The 16411-nt window shown below is 55.1% G+C and overlaps 2 protein-coding genes across 2 annotated transcripts in view; both read left to right on the top strand.

Moving 5' to 3' along the window:
* The window catches only part of RNF43 (ring finger protein 43), a 56303-nt gene extending 44036 nt beyond the window's left edge, over positions 1-12267 (top strand). Inside the window, 5 exon segments of the mRNA XM_050325984.1 lie at positions 620-775; positions 1304-1406; positions 1824-2891; positions 2894-3352; positions 9268-12267. Of these exon segments, the coding sequence (XP_050181941.1) occupies positions 620-775; positions 1304-1406; positions 1824-2891; positions 2894-3352; positions 9268-9311 (1830 nt within the window). The 3' untranslated portion in view covers positions 9312-12267.
* A 1197-nt stretch (positions 12268-13464) lies between these two features.
* Positions 13465-15952, top strand: SUPT4H1 (SPT4 homolog, DSIF elongation factor subunit). The gene is made up of 5 exons (XM_050326017.1): positions 13465-13565; positions 14066-14172; positions 14279-14334; positions 14513-14566; positions 15566-15952. Exons 1-5 carry the CDS (start codon positions 13488-13490, stop codon positions 15631-15633), a joined length of 363 nt encoding a protein of 120 aa, XP_050181974.1. The 5' UTR covers positions 13465-13487; the 3' UTR covers positions 15634-15952.
* Positions 15953-16411: the final 459 nt, after the last annotated feature.

Genomic DNA, 16411 nt, shown 5'->3' with positions numbered 1-16411 from the left:
AACAGACCTTGTTTGGGACTTGGGGAGATGGGCAGATAGTGATAGGACAAGGGGGAACGACTTCAAACTGCCAGAGGGCAGGGTTAGATGGGCTATTGGGAAGGAATTCCCCCCTGTGAGGGTGGGCAGGCCCTGGCACAGGTTGCCCAGAGAAGCTGTGGCTGCCCCATCCCTGAAGTGTCCAAGGCCAGGTTGAACGGGGCTTGGAGCAACCTGGGCTAGTGGAAGGTGTCCTTGCCTGTGGCTGGGGTTTGGAACAAGATGAGCTTTAAGTTCCCTTCCAACCCAAACCATTTAGGTGATTCTATGGTTTTATGATTCAGTACTTTTAACAGAAATTAAGAAATTTCTAATCATCTTCCCAGCGTCAGATGTTTGTCCCTATATGAGAATATCCCATTTTTCCTGTAGAGAGACAATCCTTTGGGGCTCAAAAACTCAGCACTGCTGAGTGATTTTGAACGTCCAGAGCCAGCTGTCTCCTGCTGGTGACAAAGCCTAGCCCGGCTAAGTCAGGTTAGACAAAAAGCCACCTCTGGAAATGAGTAGTGTCCCCCAAATTTGGAAGAGGAAGGGCACTGTAGGGCTGAGCCTATCCTGAAAGCCTCCCCTCTCTCAGGACTCCCTGCAGCAGCAGACCCTGCAGGCCATCGGGCAGTTGGCCACGCGCCGGTACCAGCCCCGGTGCCGCCCGGCGTCGCGGTGGGACTCGACCAGCAGCTGCAGCTCCGCCCCAGTCTGTGCCATCTGCCTGGAGGAGTTCAGCGAGGGCCAGGTAGGATGTGGGCAGGGCTCTGCTGGGCACCCACAGCTCCAAAATTCCCCGGGTGGGATCGGCAGTGGGAGCGGAGCGTGGCAGGAGCGGGAGGCCCTGGTGATGTTTCCTTCCGCAGCTCCTTGGGGCTGGGAAAGGGCCAGTGTCCATGGAATCGGCCTGCCTCTTGGCCAGAGGAGCCCTGTCTGTTGGAGTCACTCAGATCTCTTGAGGCAGGTCTCCAACTGTGGCTCTTGGGTAAAATGTCCATAAAACATCCACGTTGAAACAACGGGGCAAAAGTGGGGTTTGCTGCTCCAGAACACCCAGCCTGAAGCCTCCCTGTTCCCCAGGGCTTTCACTTCCCTGGATGTTCACACCCCAGAGCAGAACCAGAGCTACTGCACAGCCTCCTTTGTGCACAGCTGGGCTGCAGATCCCTCACTCTTAGGCGTCTTTCCATCCTTCGAGGCTTGCTTCCATCAAGAAGGACCCATCCAGGTCTTGGGACATGGTTCTTCTTGCTCATACTCCTCCTCTTCTCTCTAGGAACTGCGGATCATCTCGTGCTCCCACGAGTTCCATCGGGATTGTGTTGACCCTTGGCTGCAGCAACACCACACGTGTCCCCTTTGCATGTTCAATATTCTTGGTAGGGCTCAGGCACAGCATTTTCTGGGCAGGGATGGGGTTGGGTGCAGGGGTTGTGACCAGGAGCTCCAGGTACCCTTGGGTGATTCATTTGCAGCTCCACATGTCCCTGTGCATGGAATGTACAGGGTGGTGTGTCCATGGAGAGGGGTTCCTGTGCGTAAGCCCCCCAGGGGACAGCAGGACGCTGAGCTTGGGACCTGCACCAAGAGGAGGGGGTTCCAGTCTTGGGAGCTGTGGGGAAAGGCAGCAGGGAAAGCACTGAGCGTGCAGGACCATGGGGGTGGTTTGGTGTGGCAATGAGGAATTGCAGGACACAGGTGGGACGTGTGACTGTGGTGGGAGGGCAGTGGAGTTGATGCCAGGGGTACAGCCAGGCTGTGGGATGTGTGCTGGATGCTCTCTTCTCTCTCCACAGCCAGAGACTCAGTGGACCAGGCCACGGCCGCCAGCTCCAGGCTGGCCCCTCAGGACATGGAGCCTGGACGGCGACTCCACCTTTTCCGCCAGCACCCAGGACATGCCCTTTACCACCTCCCACATCCGTATCCTCAGAGGAACCTCAGGAGCTTTCCCCCGGAGCCAGCCCACGGCAACCCCTTCTTCCACTCCCCAGAGCTCTCCCAGCTGGATTTTGGCACCATCCACTACATGCCCTACAGACCGACCCCCTCCCTGCTCGCCTGTGGCCACACATCCCCCCTGGCCCCGGGCCTGCTGGGCCAGCAGCTCCCCCCGCCTTCGGCGTGCGGGCAGGTGCTGGCACCCCACAGGACGTGTTCCCTGCAGCCCCAGCCCCCCTGCCCGGGGCTCAAGGCAGCCCTGGCACAGAAGCAGCACCGGGTGCCCGCCCTGCGCCGGGGGGCGGCCCACGGGCACCAGCACAACAGCAGCGGCTCCGGGGAGAGCTACCTGACCGAGCACAGCGGGTACCTGGCGGACGGGCCGGGCAGCGACTCCAGCTCGGGGCCCTGCCACGGCTCCTCCAGCGACTCCATGTTGAACTGCACGGACGTCAGCCTGCAGGGCATCCACGGCAGCTGCTCCACGTTCCGCAGCTCCCTGAGCAGCGACTACGATCCCTTCGTGTACTGCAGCTCCGAGGGCCCCGCCACGGACCACGGCCAGGAGCCGCTGCGGCCGCCCAGGGAGAGGCGGCCCAGGTCCTTGGACCTCATGGTGCCCGGGGGGGCTGCTCCAGCCAAGTCCCAGGTGCTCAGCCACGTCCACTACCACCACCACCAGCACCACCACTACAGACGGGACTCGGAGTGTCCCCCTGGGCGCGCCGGGCAGGGGCCTGTGCCACGCAAACCCCGCTACGCTGGGGCCAAGGTTGGCTTCCATGGGGCTCGGACACAGAAGAAGGCTGAGAAGAGCCATCATTGCCAGCAGCCTCTGGAAAGCAGCGATGTGCTGCAGGAGGCAGCTCTGGCAGGACAGCCAGCCTGTTCCCGGGAAGGCCGGGAGCCCCCTCGTGCCCCCTCCGCTCTCCTAACAGGTTGGACTTCGGTGTAGATGCCAACAGACAGTCGGGAGCAGCTGGCACGTCCCCTGCCCTGCTGCCCCCCAGACACAGCCTGCAGAGCCGGCATCACCGAAGGAAAAGAAAGTGTTCCCTGGAGCCCGACCCCGCTCTGCTGCCCAAGGACTCGGCCTTACCCAAAGCCGGCGATGCTCACCTTCCCCACGGCCATCCCAGTGGCTCCCGCTGCTCTCCCGAGGTCCAGCCCCTGATCCCAAGCGCTCCCCTGCCGAGTGGCTCTGGCTCCCGGCCGCTCTGGAAGTGTTTGGTGCCACAGTCCAGCTCCGAGCTGAGGAAGCAGGAGGAGGGGGTGTCGGGACGGGAAGGAACCCGCCCGGTTCCTGCGGATTTCTCAGGGACAGGCACCCCCAGACACAGTCTGAGTCTCCACCTGCACTGCCCGTCCCGGCAGGGTGGGCAGGGTAAGTCTGCTGTGCTCCTCTCCTTGCAGGGAGCAGGTGAATGGGAGGGGGTTGCCGAAGGAGCTCTGGATGCCAGGACACCTGGTACCCTCCCTGTGGGCTTTCCTACAGGAGCACTGACAGCAGGAGCATTTCAGGGTTCATCTACCTGGAGATGGTGGCCTGAACGATGAGCAAGTGTGTTAATGAGTGCACCAAACCCTAAAATACTGCAGATGAGAAATAAGGTGGCTAATTTTAGCTAAACATCTCCAGCAGATGGAATATCTCCCAAAGGGAGGGATGAGACCACGTTTCTCAATGTCCTTGTACCAGTCTGTGTGACTTACTGGCAAAGTCTTTAAGGCTTTTTGGGCTCCAGTTGTTCCAGCCAAGCCTAGCTAACTGGAATCAGTGAGGAAGGAAGTGTGTGTGGCTGGTGATAGTAGAATGGACTCAATGAGTTGATGGATTTGCACATCCCTCATTTCTCACCTGCCTCTGTTGCGTGGGAGTTGCTCTTTAGTGTCTTTTGGAAATCAGATGTAATTAAAGTTTGGCCCTTTGCCTAACTGCTGCACATCTCTCACTTGAGAGAGGGAAAATGCCTTTGAGACGAGGCTCTTTGAAAGAACCCGAGTTTAGCTCCCAGCTCTCGCTCTCTCAGGTCCTCTGAAGGCAGCAACCTGCGCGTCAGCCCGGGCAGGTGCCGGCTGGGAGCAGAGCCCGGCTCCCTTCCTCCCCCTGCCACTGACTCACTGCAGCTCCTCGGGCAAACCCTTTTGATTTCGCTACCAAACACAGATCTGGCTGCCTAATTTCTCTTGAAACGCTGGCCCTAAGCTCGTGACTCACTGTGCCCATTGTGCCGCAGAGATAATCGCTTCCTCCCCGTGCTCGTCTATCCAGCCCCGCTCCTGGGGCAGGGGGAGCTGGATGGGCACGGGCCTGGCTCCCCATGGTTCTCTGGCCTCCCAGACTCCCAGGAACAGATTTTATTCCCAGGCACAGGAGTGCCTGGCACTGCAGATGGGTGATCCAGGAGGCCTGTGCTGTTGGGAGAGATGGAGGAGGCAGCAGAGGTGCCTCTGGTTCACGGGGAGCTCCGAGTGCTGATGCCCTCCCGGGATCACAGCAGGGGCCTCCACACAGAGAGCCCTCCTGGCTCATCAGGGAAAGCTGCTCAGGAGTTGCTTTGAGTTCCTACCTGAACCTGGGAGGCCTCCCCAAGCCCCCAGAGCAGGAGTCTGTGCACCCAAAGAGGGGTACTGGGTGCTGCCCTGCCCAGGGCATTGCCAGGTCCACGCCTGTGATGTCTCTTTGGAGGTGGTCCCAGTGGCCTCAGTCTGTGCCCTCACCCAGAGCCAGTGCCAGCTGCTTTGCCAAGCACACCCAGCCTTCATTCTCTCTTGGAGCTGGAAGGACCAATGTGTTTGGAAGCTTTGTGGCTCTGTTTGACTGCAGTAGCTTTGGGGGTGCTTTCAGGACCAGCCAGAGATCAGAATCTCCTTGTAAGGCTGAGAAAATAAATAGATTTAGGATATAGCTTTATTAGGAACAGAGGGCAGAGCAGAGAGCTTGTGCAGGGCTTATGCAGGAAAGCCACCAGGCTGAAAACGTGTTGGTTGACGTAACACAAACTCTGGGTTATAATCACATTGGTGCTTTATCTTGGGAAAGGTGGAAATCAATAGAGACCAAGTAAAAAGAGCAAAGAACAATCTCAATAGACAGTCCCATGTAAGCAGGACACAACACACAGACAAGGAGACCAAGGAAGAAATGCATCAGTGCCTCCAGATAAATGGCATAAAGCTAAAAATATAAATGCATGAATTAGAAAGCCCAGCTTTAAATTAAAGTTTTGACATAAACTCTTCAGAAACCCAGTTTAAAGGAAAAACAGGACCCTGTAATTCCCAGGTGAAATTACAGAGAGGAGAAGAGTGTGTCTCTTCTGGTGGCATGGGTGGGACACTTTGTGCTAAGGAGAGTGTGAAATCCAATGACAAGTGACACGAAAATCTCCAATTGCCCCTAAGTAGAAGGAGGGTGGCATTAGGGTTATAACACCCTGTGTCAGCACAGGCTGCAAAGTGGAGCCTACAGAGACTTGAGAGTTTTTTAACAATAATTCTAAAAGAAGCAGTCAAGAGACTAAGATGCTGTTGGGCACAGGGATCATTTAAAGCCCCAGAAAGGGCTGGCCAAGCAGCAGGGCAGAGAGGGCACTGGGAAGTTGTTCTTCCAAAGCCAAGGTGTAGCAAGACAAGGAGATCAGAACAGGGTTGGGTGCCAAGCTGAGTGCAGAGCCATGGAGAGGCACACACAGCTTGTGAAAAACCGAGAGACTATGAATGCAAACATTTCCAGCTCCATCAGAAGGGAGAAGGCTGCCTGAGGCCCTGCAGATCCAGGGAATAACACAGGTCTGAGGGATGTTCAGGAGCTCTAAGTGCTGGGAGAGCAGAATTTATTGCATTAGTGATCAGCCTGGAAGCACTCGGGGAGGTTCTCACCCTGCACAGGGCAGGGGGTACAGGATCCCTCATGAATCAAATCATCACTGTGAGTGACTCTGAAATAAAGTGGAGAGTAACAAATTGCCAGGGGTACATCTCCCCCCCTGGGCATCCTGCAGGGCTCAAGCACAGAGCTGATAAATCCTGAACGTGGCCTGCAATCTCTTATCCATACCCAGAGCCAGAAGGAAGAGCTGGGGGCAATATCAGCTGGAAATAGCTGAAGCCACAGAATGATGAGCCTGACTTTCCAGCCAAGCAGATTGTTAAGAATTCAAATACAGGGGCTGACTTGTAGGCACATGGCTGAATGTGAAAACCAGGAGAGGAGGCACCCCAGCTTCCACAGGGAGAGATAACACCTGGCACGTCTTTTAGGGGTAGGAAGCTCTCAAAGGATAAAAGGGAAGGTGCTCTCATAGGTAAATAACTGGCTAGAAAATAGGAGACAAAGTGTGGACCAGACTTAATGGGAGGAAATTACTCAGAGAAGGAGCAAAGTGGAAGTTCTCCAACTGTCTGCACCTTCCAGCAAGCTCATAAATATCCTGGACAAGGAGAGGAGATAGCAAAGTGTGTAACAGATAAAATCCATCAGGGTGTCAGCGTTAAAGCTGGATACAGAAGGTTACAGAGGGATCTCCTGCTGCTGAGCTGTGAGGGAAAGAGTGTGGGGAGATCCCATGGAAGCAGCACAAAATGCCACACAAGCAGAGCCACTTCTGAGTAAAAATCAAATTATTATTAGAAGCTGGCTGGGAAGTAATGTGGGTCAAGCAGAAAGTGCCTTTATGCAGCTGCATAAGCCTGTAGTGAGCTCAGAGCTCCTGATCACCCCTTCTCAAAAAAGGGAAATAGCAGGTTTGAGAGAAGGGCAGAAAGGGATCACAGTGATGGGGTTTTCTGAGAAAACAAAGAATAGTGAGACTTTCATGTGGGAAAAAGATGATTAGCAGAGGATATGAAAGAGAGGATATGAAATCAGGAGAGCAGGGAAGAAGGCAGATAAGAGGGACTCACTGGTGCTTAGAACAAAGTAATTGGTGGCATCAAACGGGAACCTGAAGCTTTAAAACACCCAAAAGGTAACAAATGGTGTGTAGTGAAACTGGTGCTGGTTGCCCAGAGGATTTAAGCGCCAGGAGTAAAATGGATTTGAGAGCCCAGATCAAGAGCTGGCAAATGCAGAGATGCAAATGCACCCTCCGGCTCAGGAAGTCCCTAAACCAGGGTTTCCAGAAGCTGCTGGTGCTGCTGTGGGATGCAGCACCCTCCAGGTGTGTGCTTACCTCACCCAGCTGCCAGGTGAGGCTGAATCCTGATCCACAGCCCCTGGAGAAACTCCACTTGTGCAGGCAGTGCCGTGCACTGGTGTGGCAGGGAATAATGCAGCAGATGATCCCAGAGAGGCCTGAATGGTTCTGGAGTTTATGCTGCCTCCTTGAGCACCTCCACCAGCCTGTCCTGGTGGGGTTTGCATAAGGATACATCCCTGACTCCTCTCTTGCCTGGGAAACTACACCTGGGAGTTGTGGCAGTGGAGAATCAATCCTTGAGCAGTGCTGGATGGATCCTCTGAAGGGAAGGCAGTCAACTGGCAGGGAATTACAGCTAGATGGCTTCCTAAACCGCCCCAGCATGCCCGGATGGCATCCCGGGACAGGCAGATTACTCCCAGCACAGGCTGATGAAATCTCTTGATTCTTCTCCCTGGGAAACCTCACCTCCTGCAGCGCTCTGGGCATCCTCCCCCTCCCCTCCCTCTCCTGCTCATCCTCTCAGCCATTCCCTTTCATGTCACGTCTTTGATCTTTACCAGGGAGGGGGAAAGGGATTAGAGGTAGAAGACCACCCTTAAAGCCCCTATGGGGTCACCAAGGTGTGCTCCTCCAGGTCACTGCCCTGGCTGGGTCTCCATGGCCAGTCCAGCAGCCGGGGTTCTCCCACCTGTCCTTTCTTTTTTAGCCCTCCTTTCTGTTTGTGTAACAGGGGACACTCCTGCAGGCACAGTTTACAGAAAACATTATAGTTTCTATATTTTAGAAACTTAGAAATTTGTAGCTATTTGAGGCTGTCTGGTCACAGAGGGATTGAAGCTGGGAAGCTGCTGGAAGTGGCTTATTCCATGTACTGGTGACTCAAATCATAAATGTCTGATACCCTCAAACTCTGTCCTCAGGTACTTTGGCCATGCCTTGCACACTTATGTACATTTAAAACACCGTGTACATTAATTTTCCCATGTTGATTAACTACATTTTTCCAAACAGAATCTCATTTGCTCGTTTTCTTCCTCTATATTTAATTTTCAAAGCTCTGCTCCTGCAGCTGATGGTGTATAACCATTCAGGGTTTGCTGTGACTGTTGTGAAAAGCTGTTTCAAGTTGCTCTCTAGGAATCTCTAGATGGCCATTTGTTTCCTTTGGATCTCAGGAACACTCAGGAAAAGGGAAACGGGAAAAATAATGCCTGTGTGCCTTTACTGGGCTGTGCTGACCCTGTGTGAGAGCTCTGGGCAGGCTCAGACGTTTGGGGTGTGTGGCAACAGGCAGCTGGAGAGAACACGCTTGGAGAGAAAGGGGCTGGCTGGAACAGTGACTCAGGGTGCACTTTTTAGGCAGCCCTCGAGTTGAATGGTTCAACATAAACTGCTGAGCATTTCTCTGTCAATAATTCACCAGGCAGAGGGGGCTGGTGAAGAGCCTGAGCTTGGCTGGGACTCAGAAGCAATTTATGCAACCTCTTGAACAGCGTGAAACTTGTGCCATCCCTGTCTTGCATCACTCACTCTGCTTCTGTTGTCTGGAGTTTCTGGTGCACTCTGGAAGGTGCTGCCTGGCTCTGTGTGATATGAATGAGTATTATTTTCTGTTCCTAATGATTTTTCAATCAGCTGTACAGATTTTCCTCAAAAAACAAACATCAGAAAGCCTCAAAAGCAAGTACCCAGTAGTGATGTGAATCCTGGGGAGCACCATGCCCTTAGCCTGCCTCTTCTGGAAGAGTGGCTTGATGTCTTATCTTTACATTTTATTGTACTTTACCTTAGAGGAATAAACTGGTTGGGAGCTGGCTAGAAAAATTGGGAGCTCTGAAAAATTGGGAGAAACTTCATAGAATTGTGGGCTATCCTGAGCTGGAAGGGATCATTGAGTCCAACTCCGGGACCTGCACAGGGCACCCCAACAATCCCACCCTGTGCCTGAGAGCGTTGTCCAAACACTCTGTCAGGCTTGGGGCCATGGCCACTGCCCTGGGGAGCCTGTTCCAGTGGCTTAGTGGCTTTTTTAGTGGCTTTCCCTGCAGCATCTGTTCTCTGTATTTGCAGGGTCAAGGCCCCAGCAGCTGCGGCGCCCGGGAATGTTCAGCCAGGTGTAGCTGACACTTTTCTTCCTCCTTTTCTCTGAATGCAGGATCTGAAGAGGAGGTCCAGGATGTCCACGAACACTCAGTCTAATGAAACACTGGCTTGTTTGCTCCCTGGGAGCTGGAGTGGACACAGATGTTCAGCAGGAGGAGTTCACACCTCGCTCTCTGCACAGGACCGGACGATGCCCAGCCCGGCCCTGCCAGACAACAGACTGCAAACAGCAGTTGGGGCACTTGTGGTCTCCTCGCACGTCCCCACATTGCAACAGTCCCACAAACAGAGCTGTGCTCTCCAGGCCCCCTTCTCTGAAGGCAGAGGCAGCCCGTGGTCACTCTGTGGCATCTCTGCGTGGGCTGGGCAGAGGCACCAGCGGGAGAGCTCAGCGAGGGAGTGCAAGCTGCTATTTTGGCGTGTTCATGTCACAGAAGGTTTTGCTAAACACTTCAAAAATAAACAAGCCTTCGAGACCAAAAGCTGCAGAAATGACTTTCTGTGGCTTGGTAGCTCCTGACTTCATTTCCTCACTTAGGTCAAAAGCCAGACTTCGCCAATTAAGTTTTCCATGCCTATTTCAGACACAGGAACGAGCTGTTCTCCATCCCACCGCTCCCAGGCCTGCCCTGCAAGGTGCTGCTTCTGACTCCAGTGGAAACCAACAGCTCTCACCACTTCTGATCCCTCCAGTGCCCCTCAGCTGACACCGTCTCAGCCATTCCCTGCATGTGGCAGCAGCAGGAGAGGTGAAGACACAGGGACAACGTCAGCATTTCTGGGAAGGAGCTGGGTCAGACTCTCCATTGCAAAGAATCCACCCTCTCATCTGGCAATGTGAACAAGTCTCTCACTCACCCTCTTTTAACTCCTCCACCCACCCTCAAACTAGGTGTCCTGGCCAGCCCTGTTTAGAGCAACTCATTTTTTGAGCATATTTCAAACCCAAGGTGTCCCCATCACAGGAGTCATGGAAAATCCTTGAGTTCATGTGGTTCCTGCTGCTTCCTCTCTCATTGCCTCAAGACACAGCAAAAATTCCCAGCAGAAGCCTCCATAATAAATGCAGAGCAGGGTCCCATCCGTCACCCATCCTTATCTTCGTATTTCTGACACCTGAAATGATCCTCTGGAGGGATTTTTCAAAATACCCTTCTGTCTTTTCCAACATTTTAATGATGCAGGGAGAAAACTCGAGAAATCATCAGGCTCCAGTTTATTCCTTCCCCCCCTTCCCCCATTTGTGGGAGGCTTTGGGATTTTTCTTTTTGGATGCCATTAGTTCTTATTTCCTATGTCTCATAATCTGCAGACCTTCAAGTAAAATAAAACCTGCCAAATTCAAAACATGTAGAACCCAAACAGCTTCCAAACAGCAGGGAATTCCTGTCGAGCTCGTTGCCCTAAATGATCAGTCAGGCCAAAGAATCAGATTCCCACGTGAAGTGCACATTTATATGGCACCAAGTGCTTCCAAGCACAGGGAAGCACTGCTGGATACAACCCTGGAGCTGAAGGTAATTCCTGACAGTTTTGGGGTAGGAACAGGCTTCCCCCTGTGCTCAGTGCTCAGCAACCTTCCTGTGTCTTCCTTTAAATCAGCAGCAGCTTCTCCAGCTCGAGAGAGCACACTGGTCATGCAGTCTCAGTCCAGGATAATTCTGCCTCTGCCTGCCTTTGTGGTGAGGAAAGCTTTTTATGGGGTTTGCTGCCCTTAATCCTTGGAAGAAAAGGCATCTTTGTCCCAGCTGCTCATCAGCCCCTGACAGTCAGTGATCAGCCAATAGCACTGTTTCAAAACCAGAATTATTCCCTTGCTATTCCCTTCCTTGTCTCCTGTGGCTGAGCCCCTGCAGGACCTTTCAGTGTAGAGAAGAAACGAATTTCTTTCATCAAAGAACCCACCTGAATTATATTTAAACCTTTCCAGGCTCTTCTTGCAGGCAGAAGACACAAGCTCAGATTTTTTCTCCCTTGCAGGGAAGTCAGTTTTCAACTAGAGGAAAATACCCAGGAGCAGATCCAGATTTGCCCTGTTTGGCTTCTTGTGGACATTGTCCATGGCTTTTCTCAGCCAGTTCCCCACGTCCTTGACCATCCTGCAGGGCTCAGAGGAGTTTATAGAGGGGAGGGCCATGAAGTCTGGGTGTTCCCTCTGTTTTCTTTCAGAGTCAAGAAGGCTGAGAGCTTCCAGGGATGCATTTCACTGCTCAGAGGAACAAGTGGGCTCATTTGCAGTTTTTAAGTCCTCCTCTCTTTTCCCTGCTTATCCCTAAGTAAACAGGGGATCTGCAGCAATCCCCAAGCTTCTTGGGAGCACTGATGCACCCTCCACTCCCCACTGCAGTATTACCAGGGTGCCAGGGCAGTGCCTGCTTCCAAGTGTTTTCCTTTCCTGACCTTATGCTGCTGCTCCTTTCCATCTAGAAACGGCCCTGCTGGATGTTGTCCTGTTCTGTGGGCCTTGTTGAGCTGCAGGGGGCCCAGGTGGGAGGAGAGGGGGGAATTCTCTGGGAAGGTGATTTTTACGATCCTTTTCAGTAGATGGATGACTGTCCTTGGCTGCTGGGAGGGGAAGAAGCAATATCTCAGAAAACAGGGAATGGCTTCTCACAATTCCTGTTCCTCTGGCTTCTGGATGATTCTTTTGAGTGCTCAGTACATTCAGTGGGCTCCATCACGGAATTTCTGCAGCGTCCCAGCAGTGAAGCAGAGCTCATTTTCCTTCATTGCATCCAAGGCTGAAAACTGATGGAAACCAGAGGATCCCAAGTTCCCTCTGTCCCAACCAAAGGCCCAGACTTTCCCCAGGGACCCCCTTTTTCCCAGGAGCTCCCACCCAGTGAGCTGGGATCCACCACCGGGCTGGTTGGGCATCCCCCTTCCTACACAGATCCTTCAGATCCTTCGGAAATGTGAATATCGGTTCATTTTGTTGTCATTGCTTCTCATTTAGTTTGTTTTTTTTGCTGAGTCTGTCCTGGCTCTCGGGGCTTGGGAATAAATTATGACCCAGGAAAAAAAAAGAAAAAAAAAAAAAGAAAAAAAACACCACCACAAAAACAAACCAAAAAAGGAAAATACGTTTTATATATATGCAAAACTGTGTATTTATGTCCGATCCACACGGAGATGTGTGAATATGCTGATGTGCTCAGAAATATATTTATTTACTAATATATTTATCCATGTACCGGTGTGCTGCCTGCATTCTTTGGGGCTGTGCTGGCGGGGGAGCCTCGGGGCGCCCGCGGGAGGGACCCTGCTCTGACCGGGCCAGGAGTGGGATTGGGATTCACACCAGGGACGGGATTGGGATTGGAACCGGGATGGGGATTGGGACCGCAACTGGGGATTGGGATCGGAACTGGGACCGGGATCGAGACTGGGATTGGAACTGGGATGGGGGATCGGGATCGGGATCGGGACTGGGATTGGGACTGGGAGCAGGACCAGAATTGTAATCAGGATCGGGGCCAGGATCGGGCCTGGGATTTGCATTGGAACCGGGATCGGGGCTGGGCTGGGATCAGGACTGGGATTGGAATTGAGATCGGGATTAAACCAGGATCGAGATGGGGGCCGGGCTGGGATCGGGACTGGGATTGGAACCGGGATGGGGATTGGGACTGTGATTGGAACCGGGATGGGGATTGGGATTAATCCGGGATGGCATTCGGGGCCGGGTCGGGATTGGGATTAAACCGAGATCGGGATCGGGACTGTGATTGAATCCGGGATCGGGATTAACCCGGGATGGGGATCGGGACTGTGATTGGAACTGGGATCGGGATTGGGATTAACCCGGGATGGAGCTCGGGGTCGGGCCGGGATCGGGACTGTGGTTGGAACTGGGATCGGGATTAACCCGGGATGGGAATCGGGACTGTGACTGGATCCGGGATCGGGATTAACCCGGGATGTGGATCGGGACTGTGACTGGATCCGGGATCGGGATTAACCCGGGATGTGGATCGGGACTGTGATGGGATCCGGGATCGGGATCACTCCAGGATGGGGATCGGGACTGTGATGGGATCCGGGATCGGGATCACACCAGGATGGGGATCGGGACTGTGATGGGATCCGGGATCGGGATTAACCCGGGATGTGGATCGGGACTGTGACTGGATCCGGGATCGGGATTAACCCGGGATGGGGATCGGGACTGTGATGGGATCCGGGATCGGGATTAACCCGGGATGGGGATGGGGGCCGGGCCGGCCGCGCAGGCGCAGAGCGGGCCCGGGGCGGGCCGGGGCAGGAGCAGCGATGGCCGCGATCTCGCTGGAGACCGTGCCCAAGGACCTGCGGCACCTCCGCGCCTGCCTGCTCTGCTCGCTGGTCAAGGTGGGACGGGCACGGGGACAGAGCCAGAGCCAGGCAGAGGGGCAGGGACCGCTCCCCGCCGGCCCCGGCCCTTCCTCCCCCAGCCCGGGCCGACGGGCCCGGCACTTTTCCCTTCCCGGGCCCGGCCCTTCTCCCTCCGTGTCCCGGCCCTGCCGCCCGGTTTGGCCCTCGCAGCTTAAACTGCCGGGCCCTTCTCCCCGTGCCGGGCCTTCCTGCCCCTCCCCGGCCCTTCCCCCGCCCGGTCTGGCACTCCCGGCCCTCCTGCCCCGGCCCGGGCCTCCCTGTGCTGGCCCTTCCCGGCCCTGCCAGGCCCGGGCCCCTCTGCCCCTCCTGTCGCCCGGCCCGGGCCTCCCGCAGCCTCGGGGCGCTTCCTGCCCCGGCCCTGGCCGCTCCTTCCCGGGGCTCCGTCTCTCTCTCTCTCTCCCTTCCCGAGTTTCTCTCCCTCCCCGCAGCCTCCCTGCTCCCGGCCGGCCCCGTCCCTGACCCCCTTGTCCCCTCAGACCATCGACCAGTTCGAGTACGATGGCTGCGACAACTGCGAGACCTACCTGCAGATGAAGGGCAACCGTGAGATGGTCTATGACTGCACCAGCTCCTCCTTCGACGGGTGAGTGGGGCCTGGCCCCAGTACCCAGGGAGCTTGGGGACACTGTGGTGGCACTGTGGGGTCACCCGGATGGGGAATGGCCCCTCAGTGCCAATCCCTCCTGCAGGATCATTGCCATGATGAGCCCCGAGGACAGCTGGGTTTCCAAGTGGCAGAGGATCAGTGAGTATTTTGGGAGCCACAGATCCCTGATTCCCCGGCAGACCCTTCCTGGGGGCAGTGGGACCTGCTGGTCAGGCTGTGCAGGGGGCTCTGCCCCTGATGTGGGGACATCTGCACAGGTGTCCCTTCCTACCTGGCTGCTGCCACATGGGGTAACTCGGGGTTTCCTTCCCCCCAGGTACCTTCAAGCCAGGTGTTTATGCAGTGTCCGTGACTGGCCGCCTGCCCCAAGGTACCTGTGAGATGGAATCGGGGTTTGGGGGCTTGGTGGACAGGGATCATGGCATGTGGGTGATGGGATCAGCAAGATGGGGAAGGGAGGTCAGCAGGGTGACTGCAAGGAGGTGCTGGACTGGGTAAGGGGCTTGCAGGGTTCTGCACTGTGCCTGCCAGAAGCTGATATTGAAGATGCTGCTGGCTAAAACCAGCTATCAGAGGGATAAACTGGGATTAAAGGGTGACTCTGGAAAGTGGGCTCATCTCAAATGGTTCAGCTCCAGGGAAACACAGAAGTCTGTCCATAGAAAAGGGGTGCTGTTAAGGCAGTCCTGGTGAGCAGGTGCCCCTTCCCGTCCTCCTCCTGCACCGAGGGCTCATGCCACAGTGGGGTCTGTGTGTTTATAAATGGAGCAGAGGGCACAGAGGATTTGCCTTATCTCTGGAATGCAGAAATGGCACCATCCGTGCAGCTGAGCCCCTGCCCAGTCCCCAGAGCAGACTCCTGACCAGGAGTGAATCCTGAATCCCCAGGGGGAAAGCTGTGCCAGTGTCTGGGATTCCAGGCTCCTTATTTTTCACCTGAGCTCTGCATTGGGCAGGAGCTGGAACATCACAAGGCTGGAAGCCGAGGCCTGCTGGCATAGCCCAGGCACATCTGAAATACCCGGGGATAGGGTTTAGGTTGGATCTCAGCAAAAGGTTCTTCCCCCAGAGGGTGGTTGGCACTGAACAGGCTCCCCAGGGCAGTGGGCACAGCCCCAAGGCTGCCAGAGCTGCAAGGAATGTTTGGACAACGCTCTCAGGGACAGGGTGGAATTGTTGGGGTGTCTGTGCAGGGCCAGGAGTTGGACTCGGTGATCCTTGTGGGTCCTTTCCAGCTCAGGATGTTCCACCATTCTGTGAAATAAAGATGATTGTCCAGATCTTGATCTCTGTGTGACAGAACCACCAGATTTTTCCAGGGCTCCTCATCCCACAGGAACACTGACCTGTGTTTGTCTCCTTGCTGCAGGGATCGTCCGAGAGCTGAAGAGCCGTGGTGTGGCCTACAAATCCCGGGACACAGCCATAAAAACCTAAAGGGCTCTTGTGCTGCCTGGAGGATCCTGGTGCTCCAAATCCTCTTAGCTTTACCCTGTAGGGAAGCAAGGCTGGACTCGGGGTGTGCTGGCTCAGCTCCCCTCCCTCGGTACCTCCGGACTGTGCCACCCCACACTGCCCACGTGGACCAGAGACCTTTATTTGAGCCTTGACAGGGGGGAGGGTGTGAGTAGGGCTGGGGAAGGGTGTTTAATCGTGATGCACGAGTTTTTTAAAGTTGGTGTGGGAAAGAGGGAATTTGGCATCTAGCTGTGTAAATAGCTCAATAAATCCTGCTGCCTGGCCGGGGCTGGGTCCAGCTGTTGCTCCCTCACTGGTTTCACCACTGCAGGGAGCGGGTGGTGGTGGTGGGGGTCTCTCACTCACCCCCCTGCCTGTGCCAGACTGTTTGGAGCCAGTGGTTGTGTCACTGCTTGTGCCACAGGCCACATTCCTGCCTCGAGGGGGAGATCCTGCCCTGGCTGTGCTGGTGTTCCCTGTGGGAACAGACGATCCCTACCGTGCAGCTCCCGGCTGGATGGAGCAGGCACGGTGATGTTCAGTGTTTCCTGTGGAGGTGTTTTCCTGGAGGTCACAATGCCCTGGGCTTGCAGGTGTTGTACAAAGGACGTGGTAGCAGGATGGACCTTCCAGGACCTTCCACTGGCTGTTGGTGATGTCCAGGGCAGGCAGAGCGGGATGAGGCTTTTGCTGGGGTGGTTGGGAGGCAGCGGGTCTTGCAGAGGGAAGGGATGGACAAGCAGGGATGGAAACACCA

The sequence above is a fragment of the Myiozetetes cayanensis genome, unplaced genomic scaffold (assembly GCF_022539395.1).
Source record: "Myiozetetes cayanensis isolate MyiCay16 unplaced genomic scaffold, myiCay2020 scf30, whole genome shotgun sequence".
Taxonomy (NCBI): domain Eukaryota; kingdom Metazoa; phylum Chordata; class Aves; order Passeriformes; family Tyrannidae; genus Myiozetetes; species Myiozetetes cayanensis.
This window is presented reverse-complemented; position numbering and strand designations above follow the sequence as displayed.

Coding starts and splice junctions, on each gene's coding strand:
- SUPT4H1 (XM_050326017.1), top strand. CDS start 13,488: ATGGCCGCGATCTCGCTGGAGACCGTGCCCAAGGACCTGCGGCACCTC. Junction 13,566..14,065: donor TGCTCTGCTCGCTGGTCAAG/GTGGGACGGGCA, acceptor TTGTCCCCTCAG/ACCATCGACCAGTTCGAGTA. Junction 14,567..15,565: donor GACTGGCCGCCTGCCCCAAG/GTACCTGTGAGA, acceptor TCCTTGCTGCAG/GGATCGTCCGAGAGCTGAAG.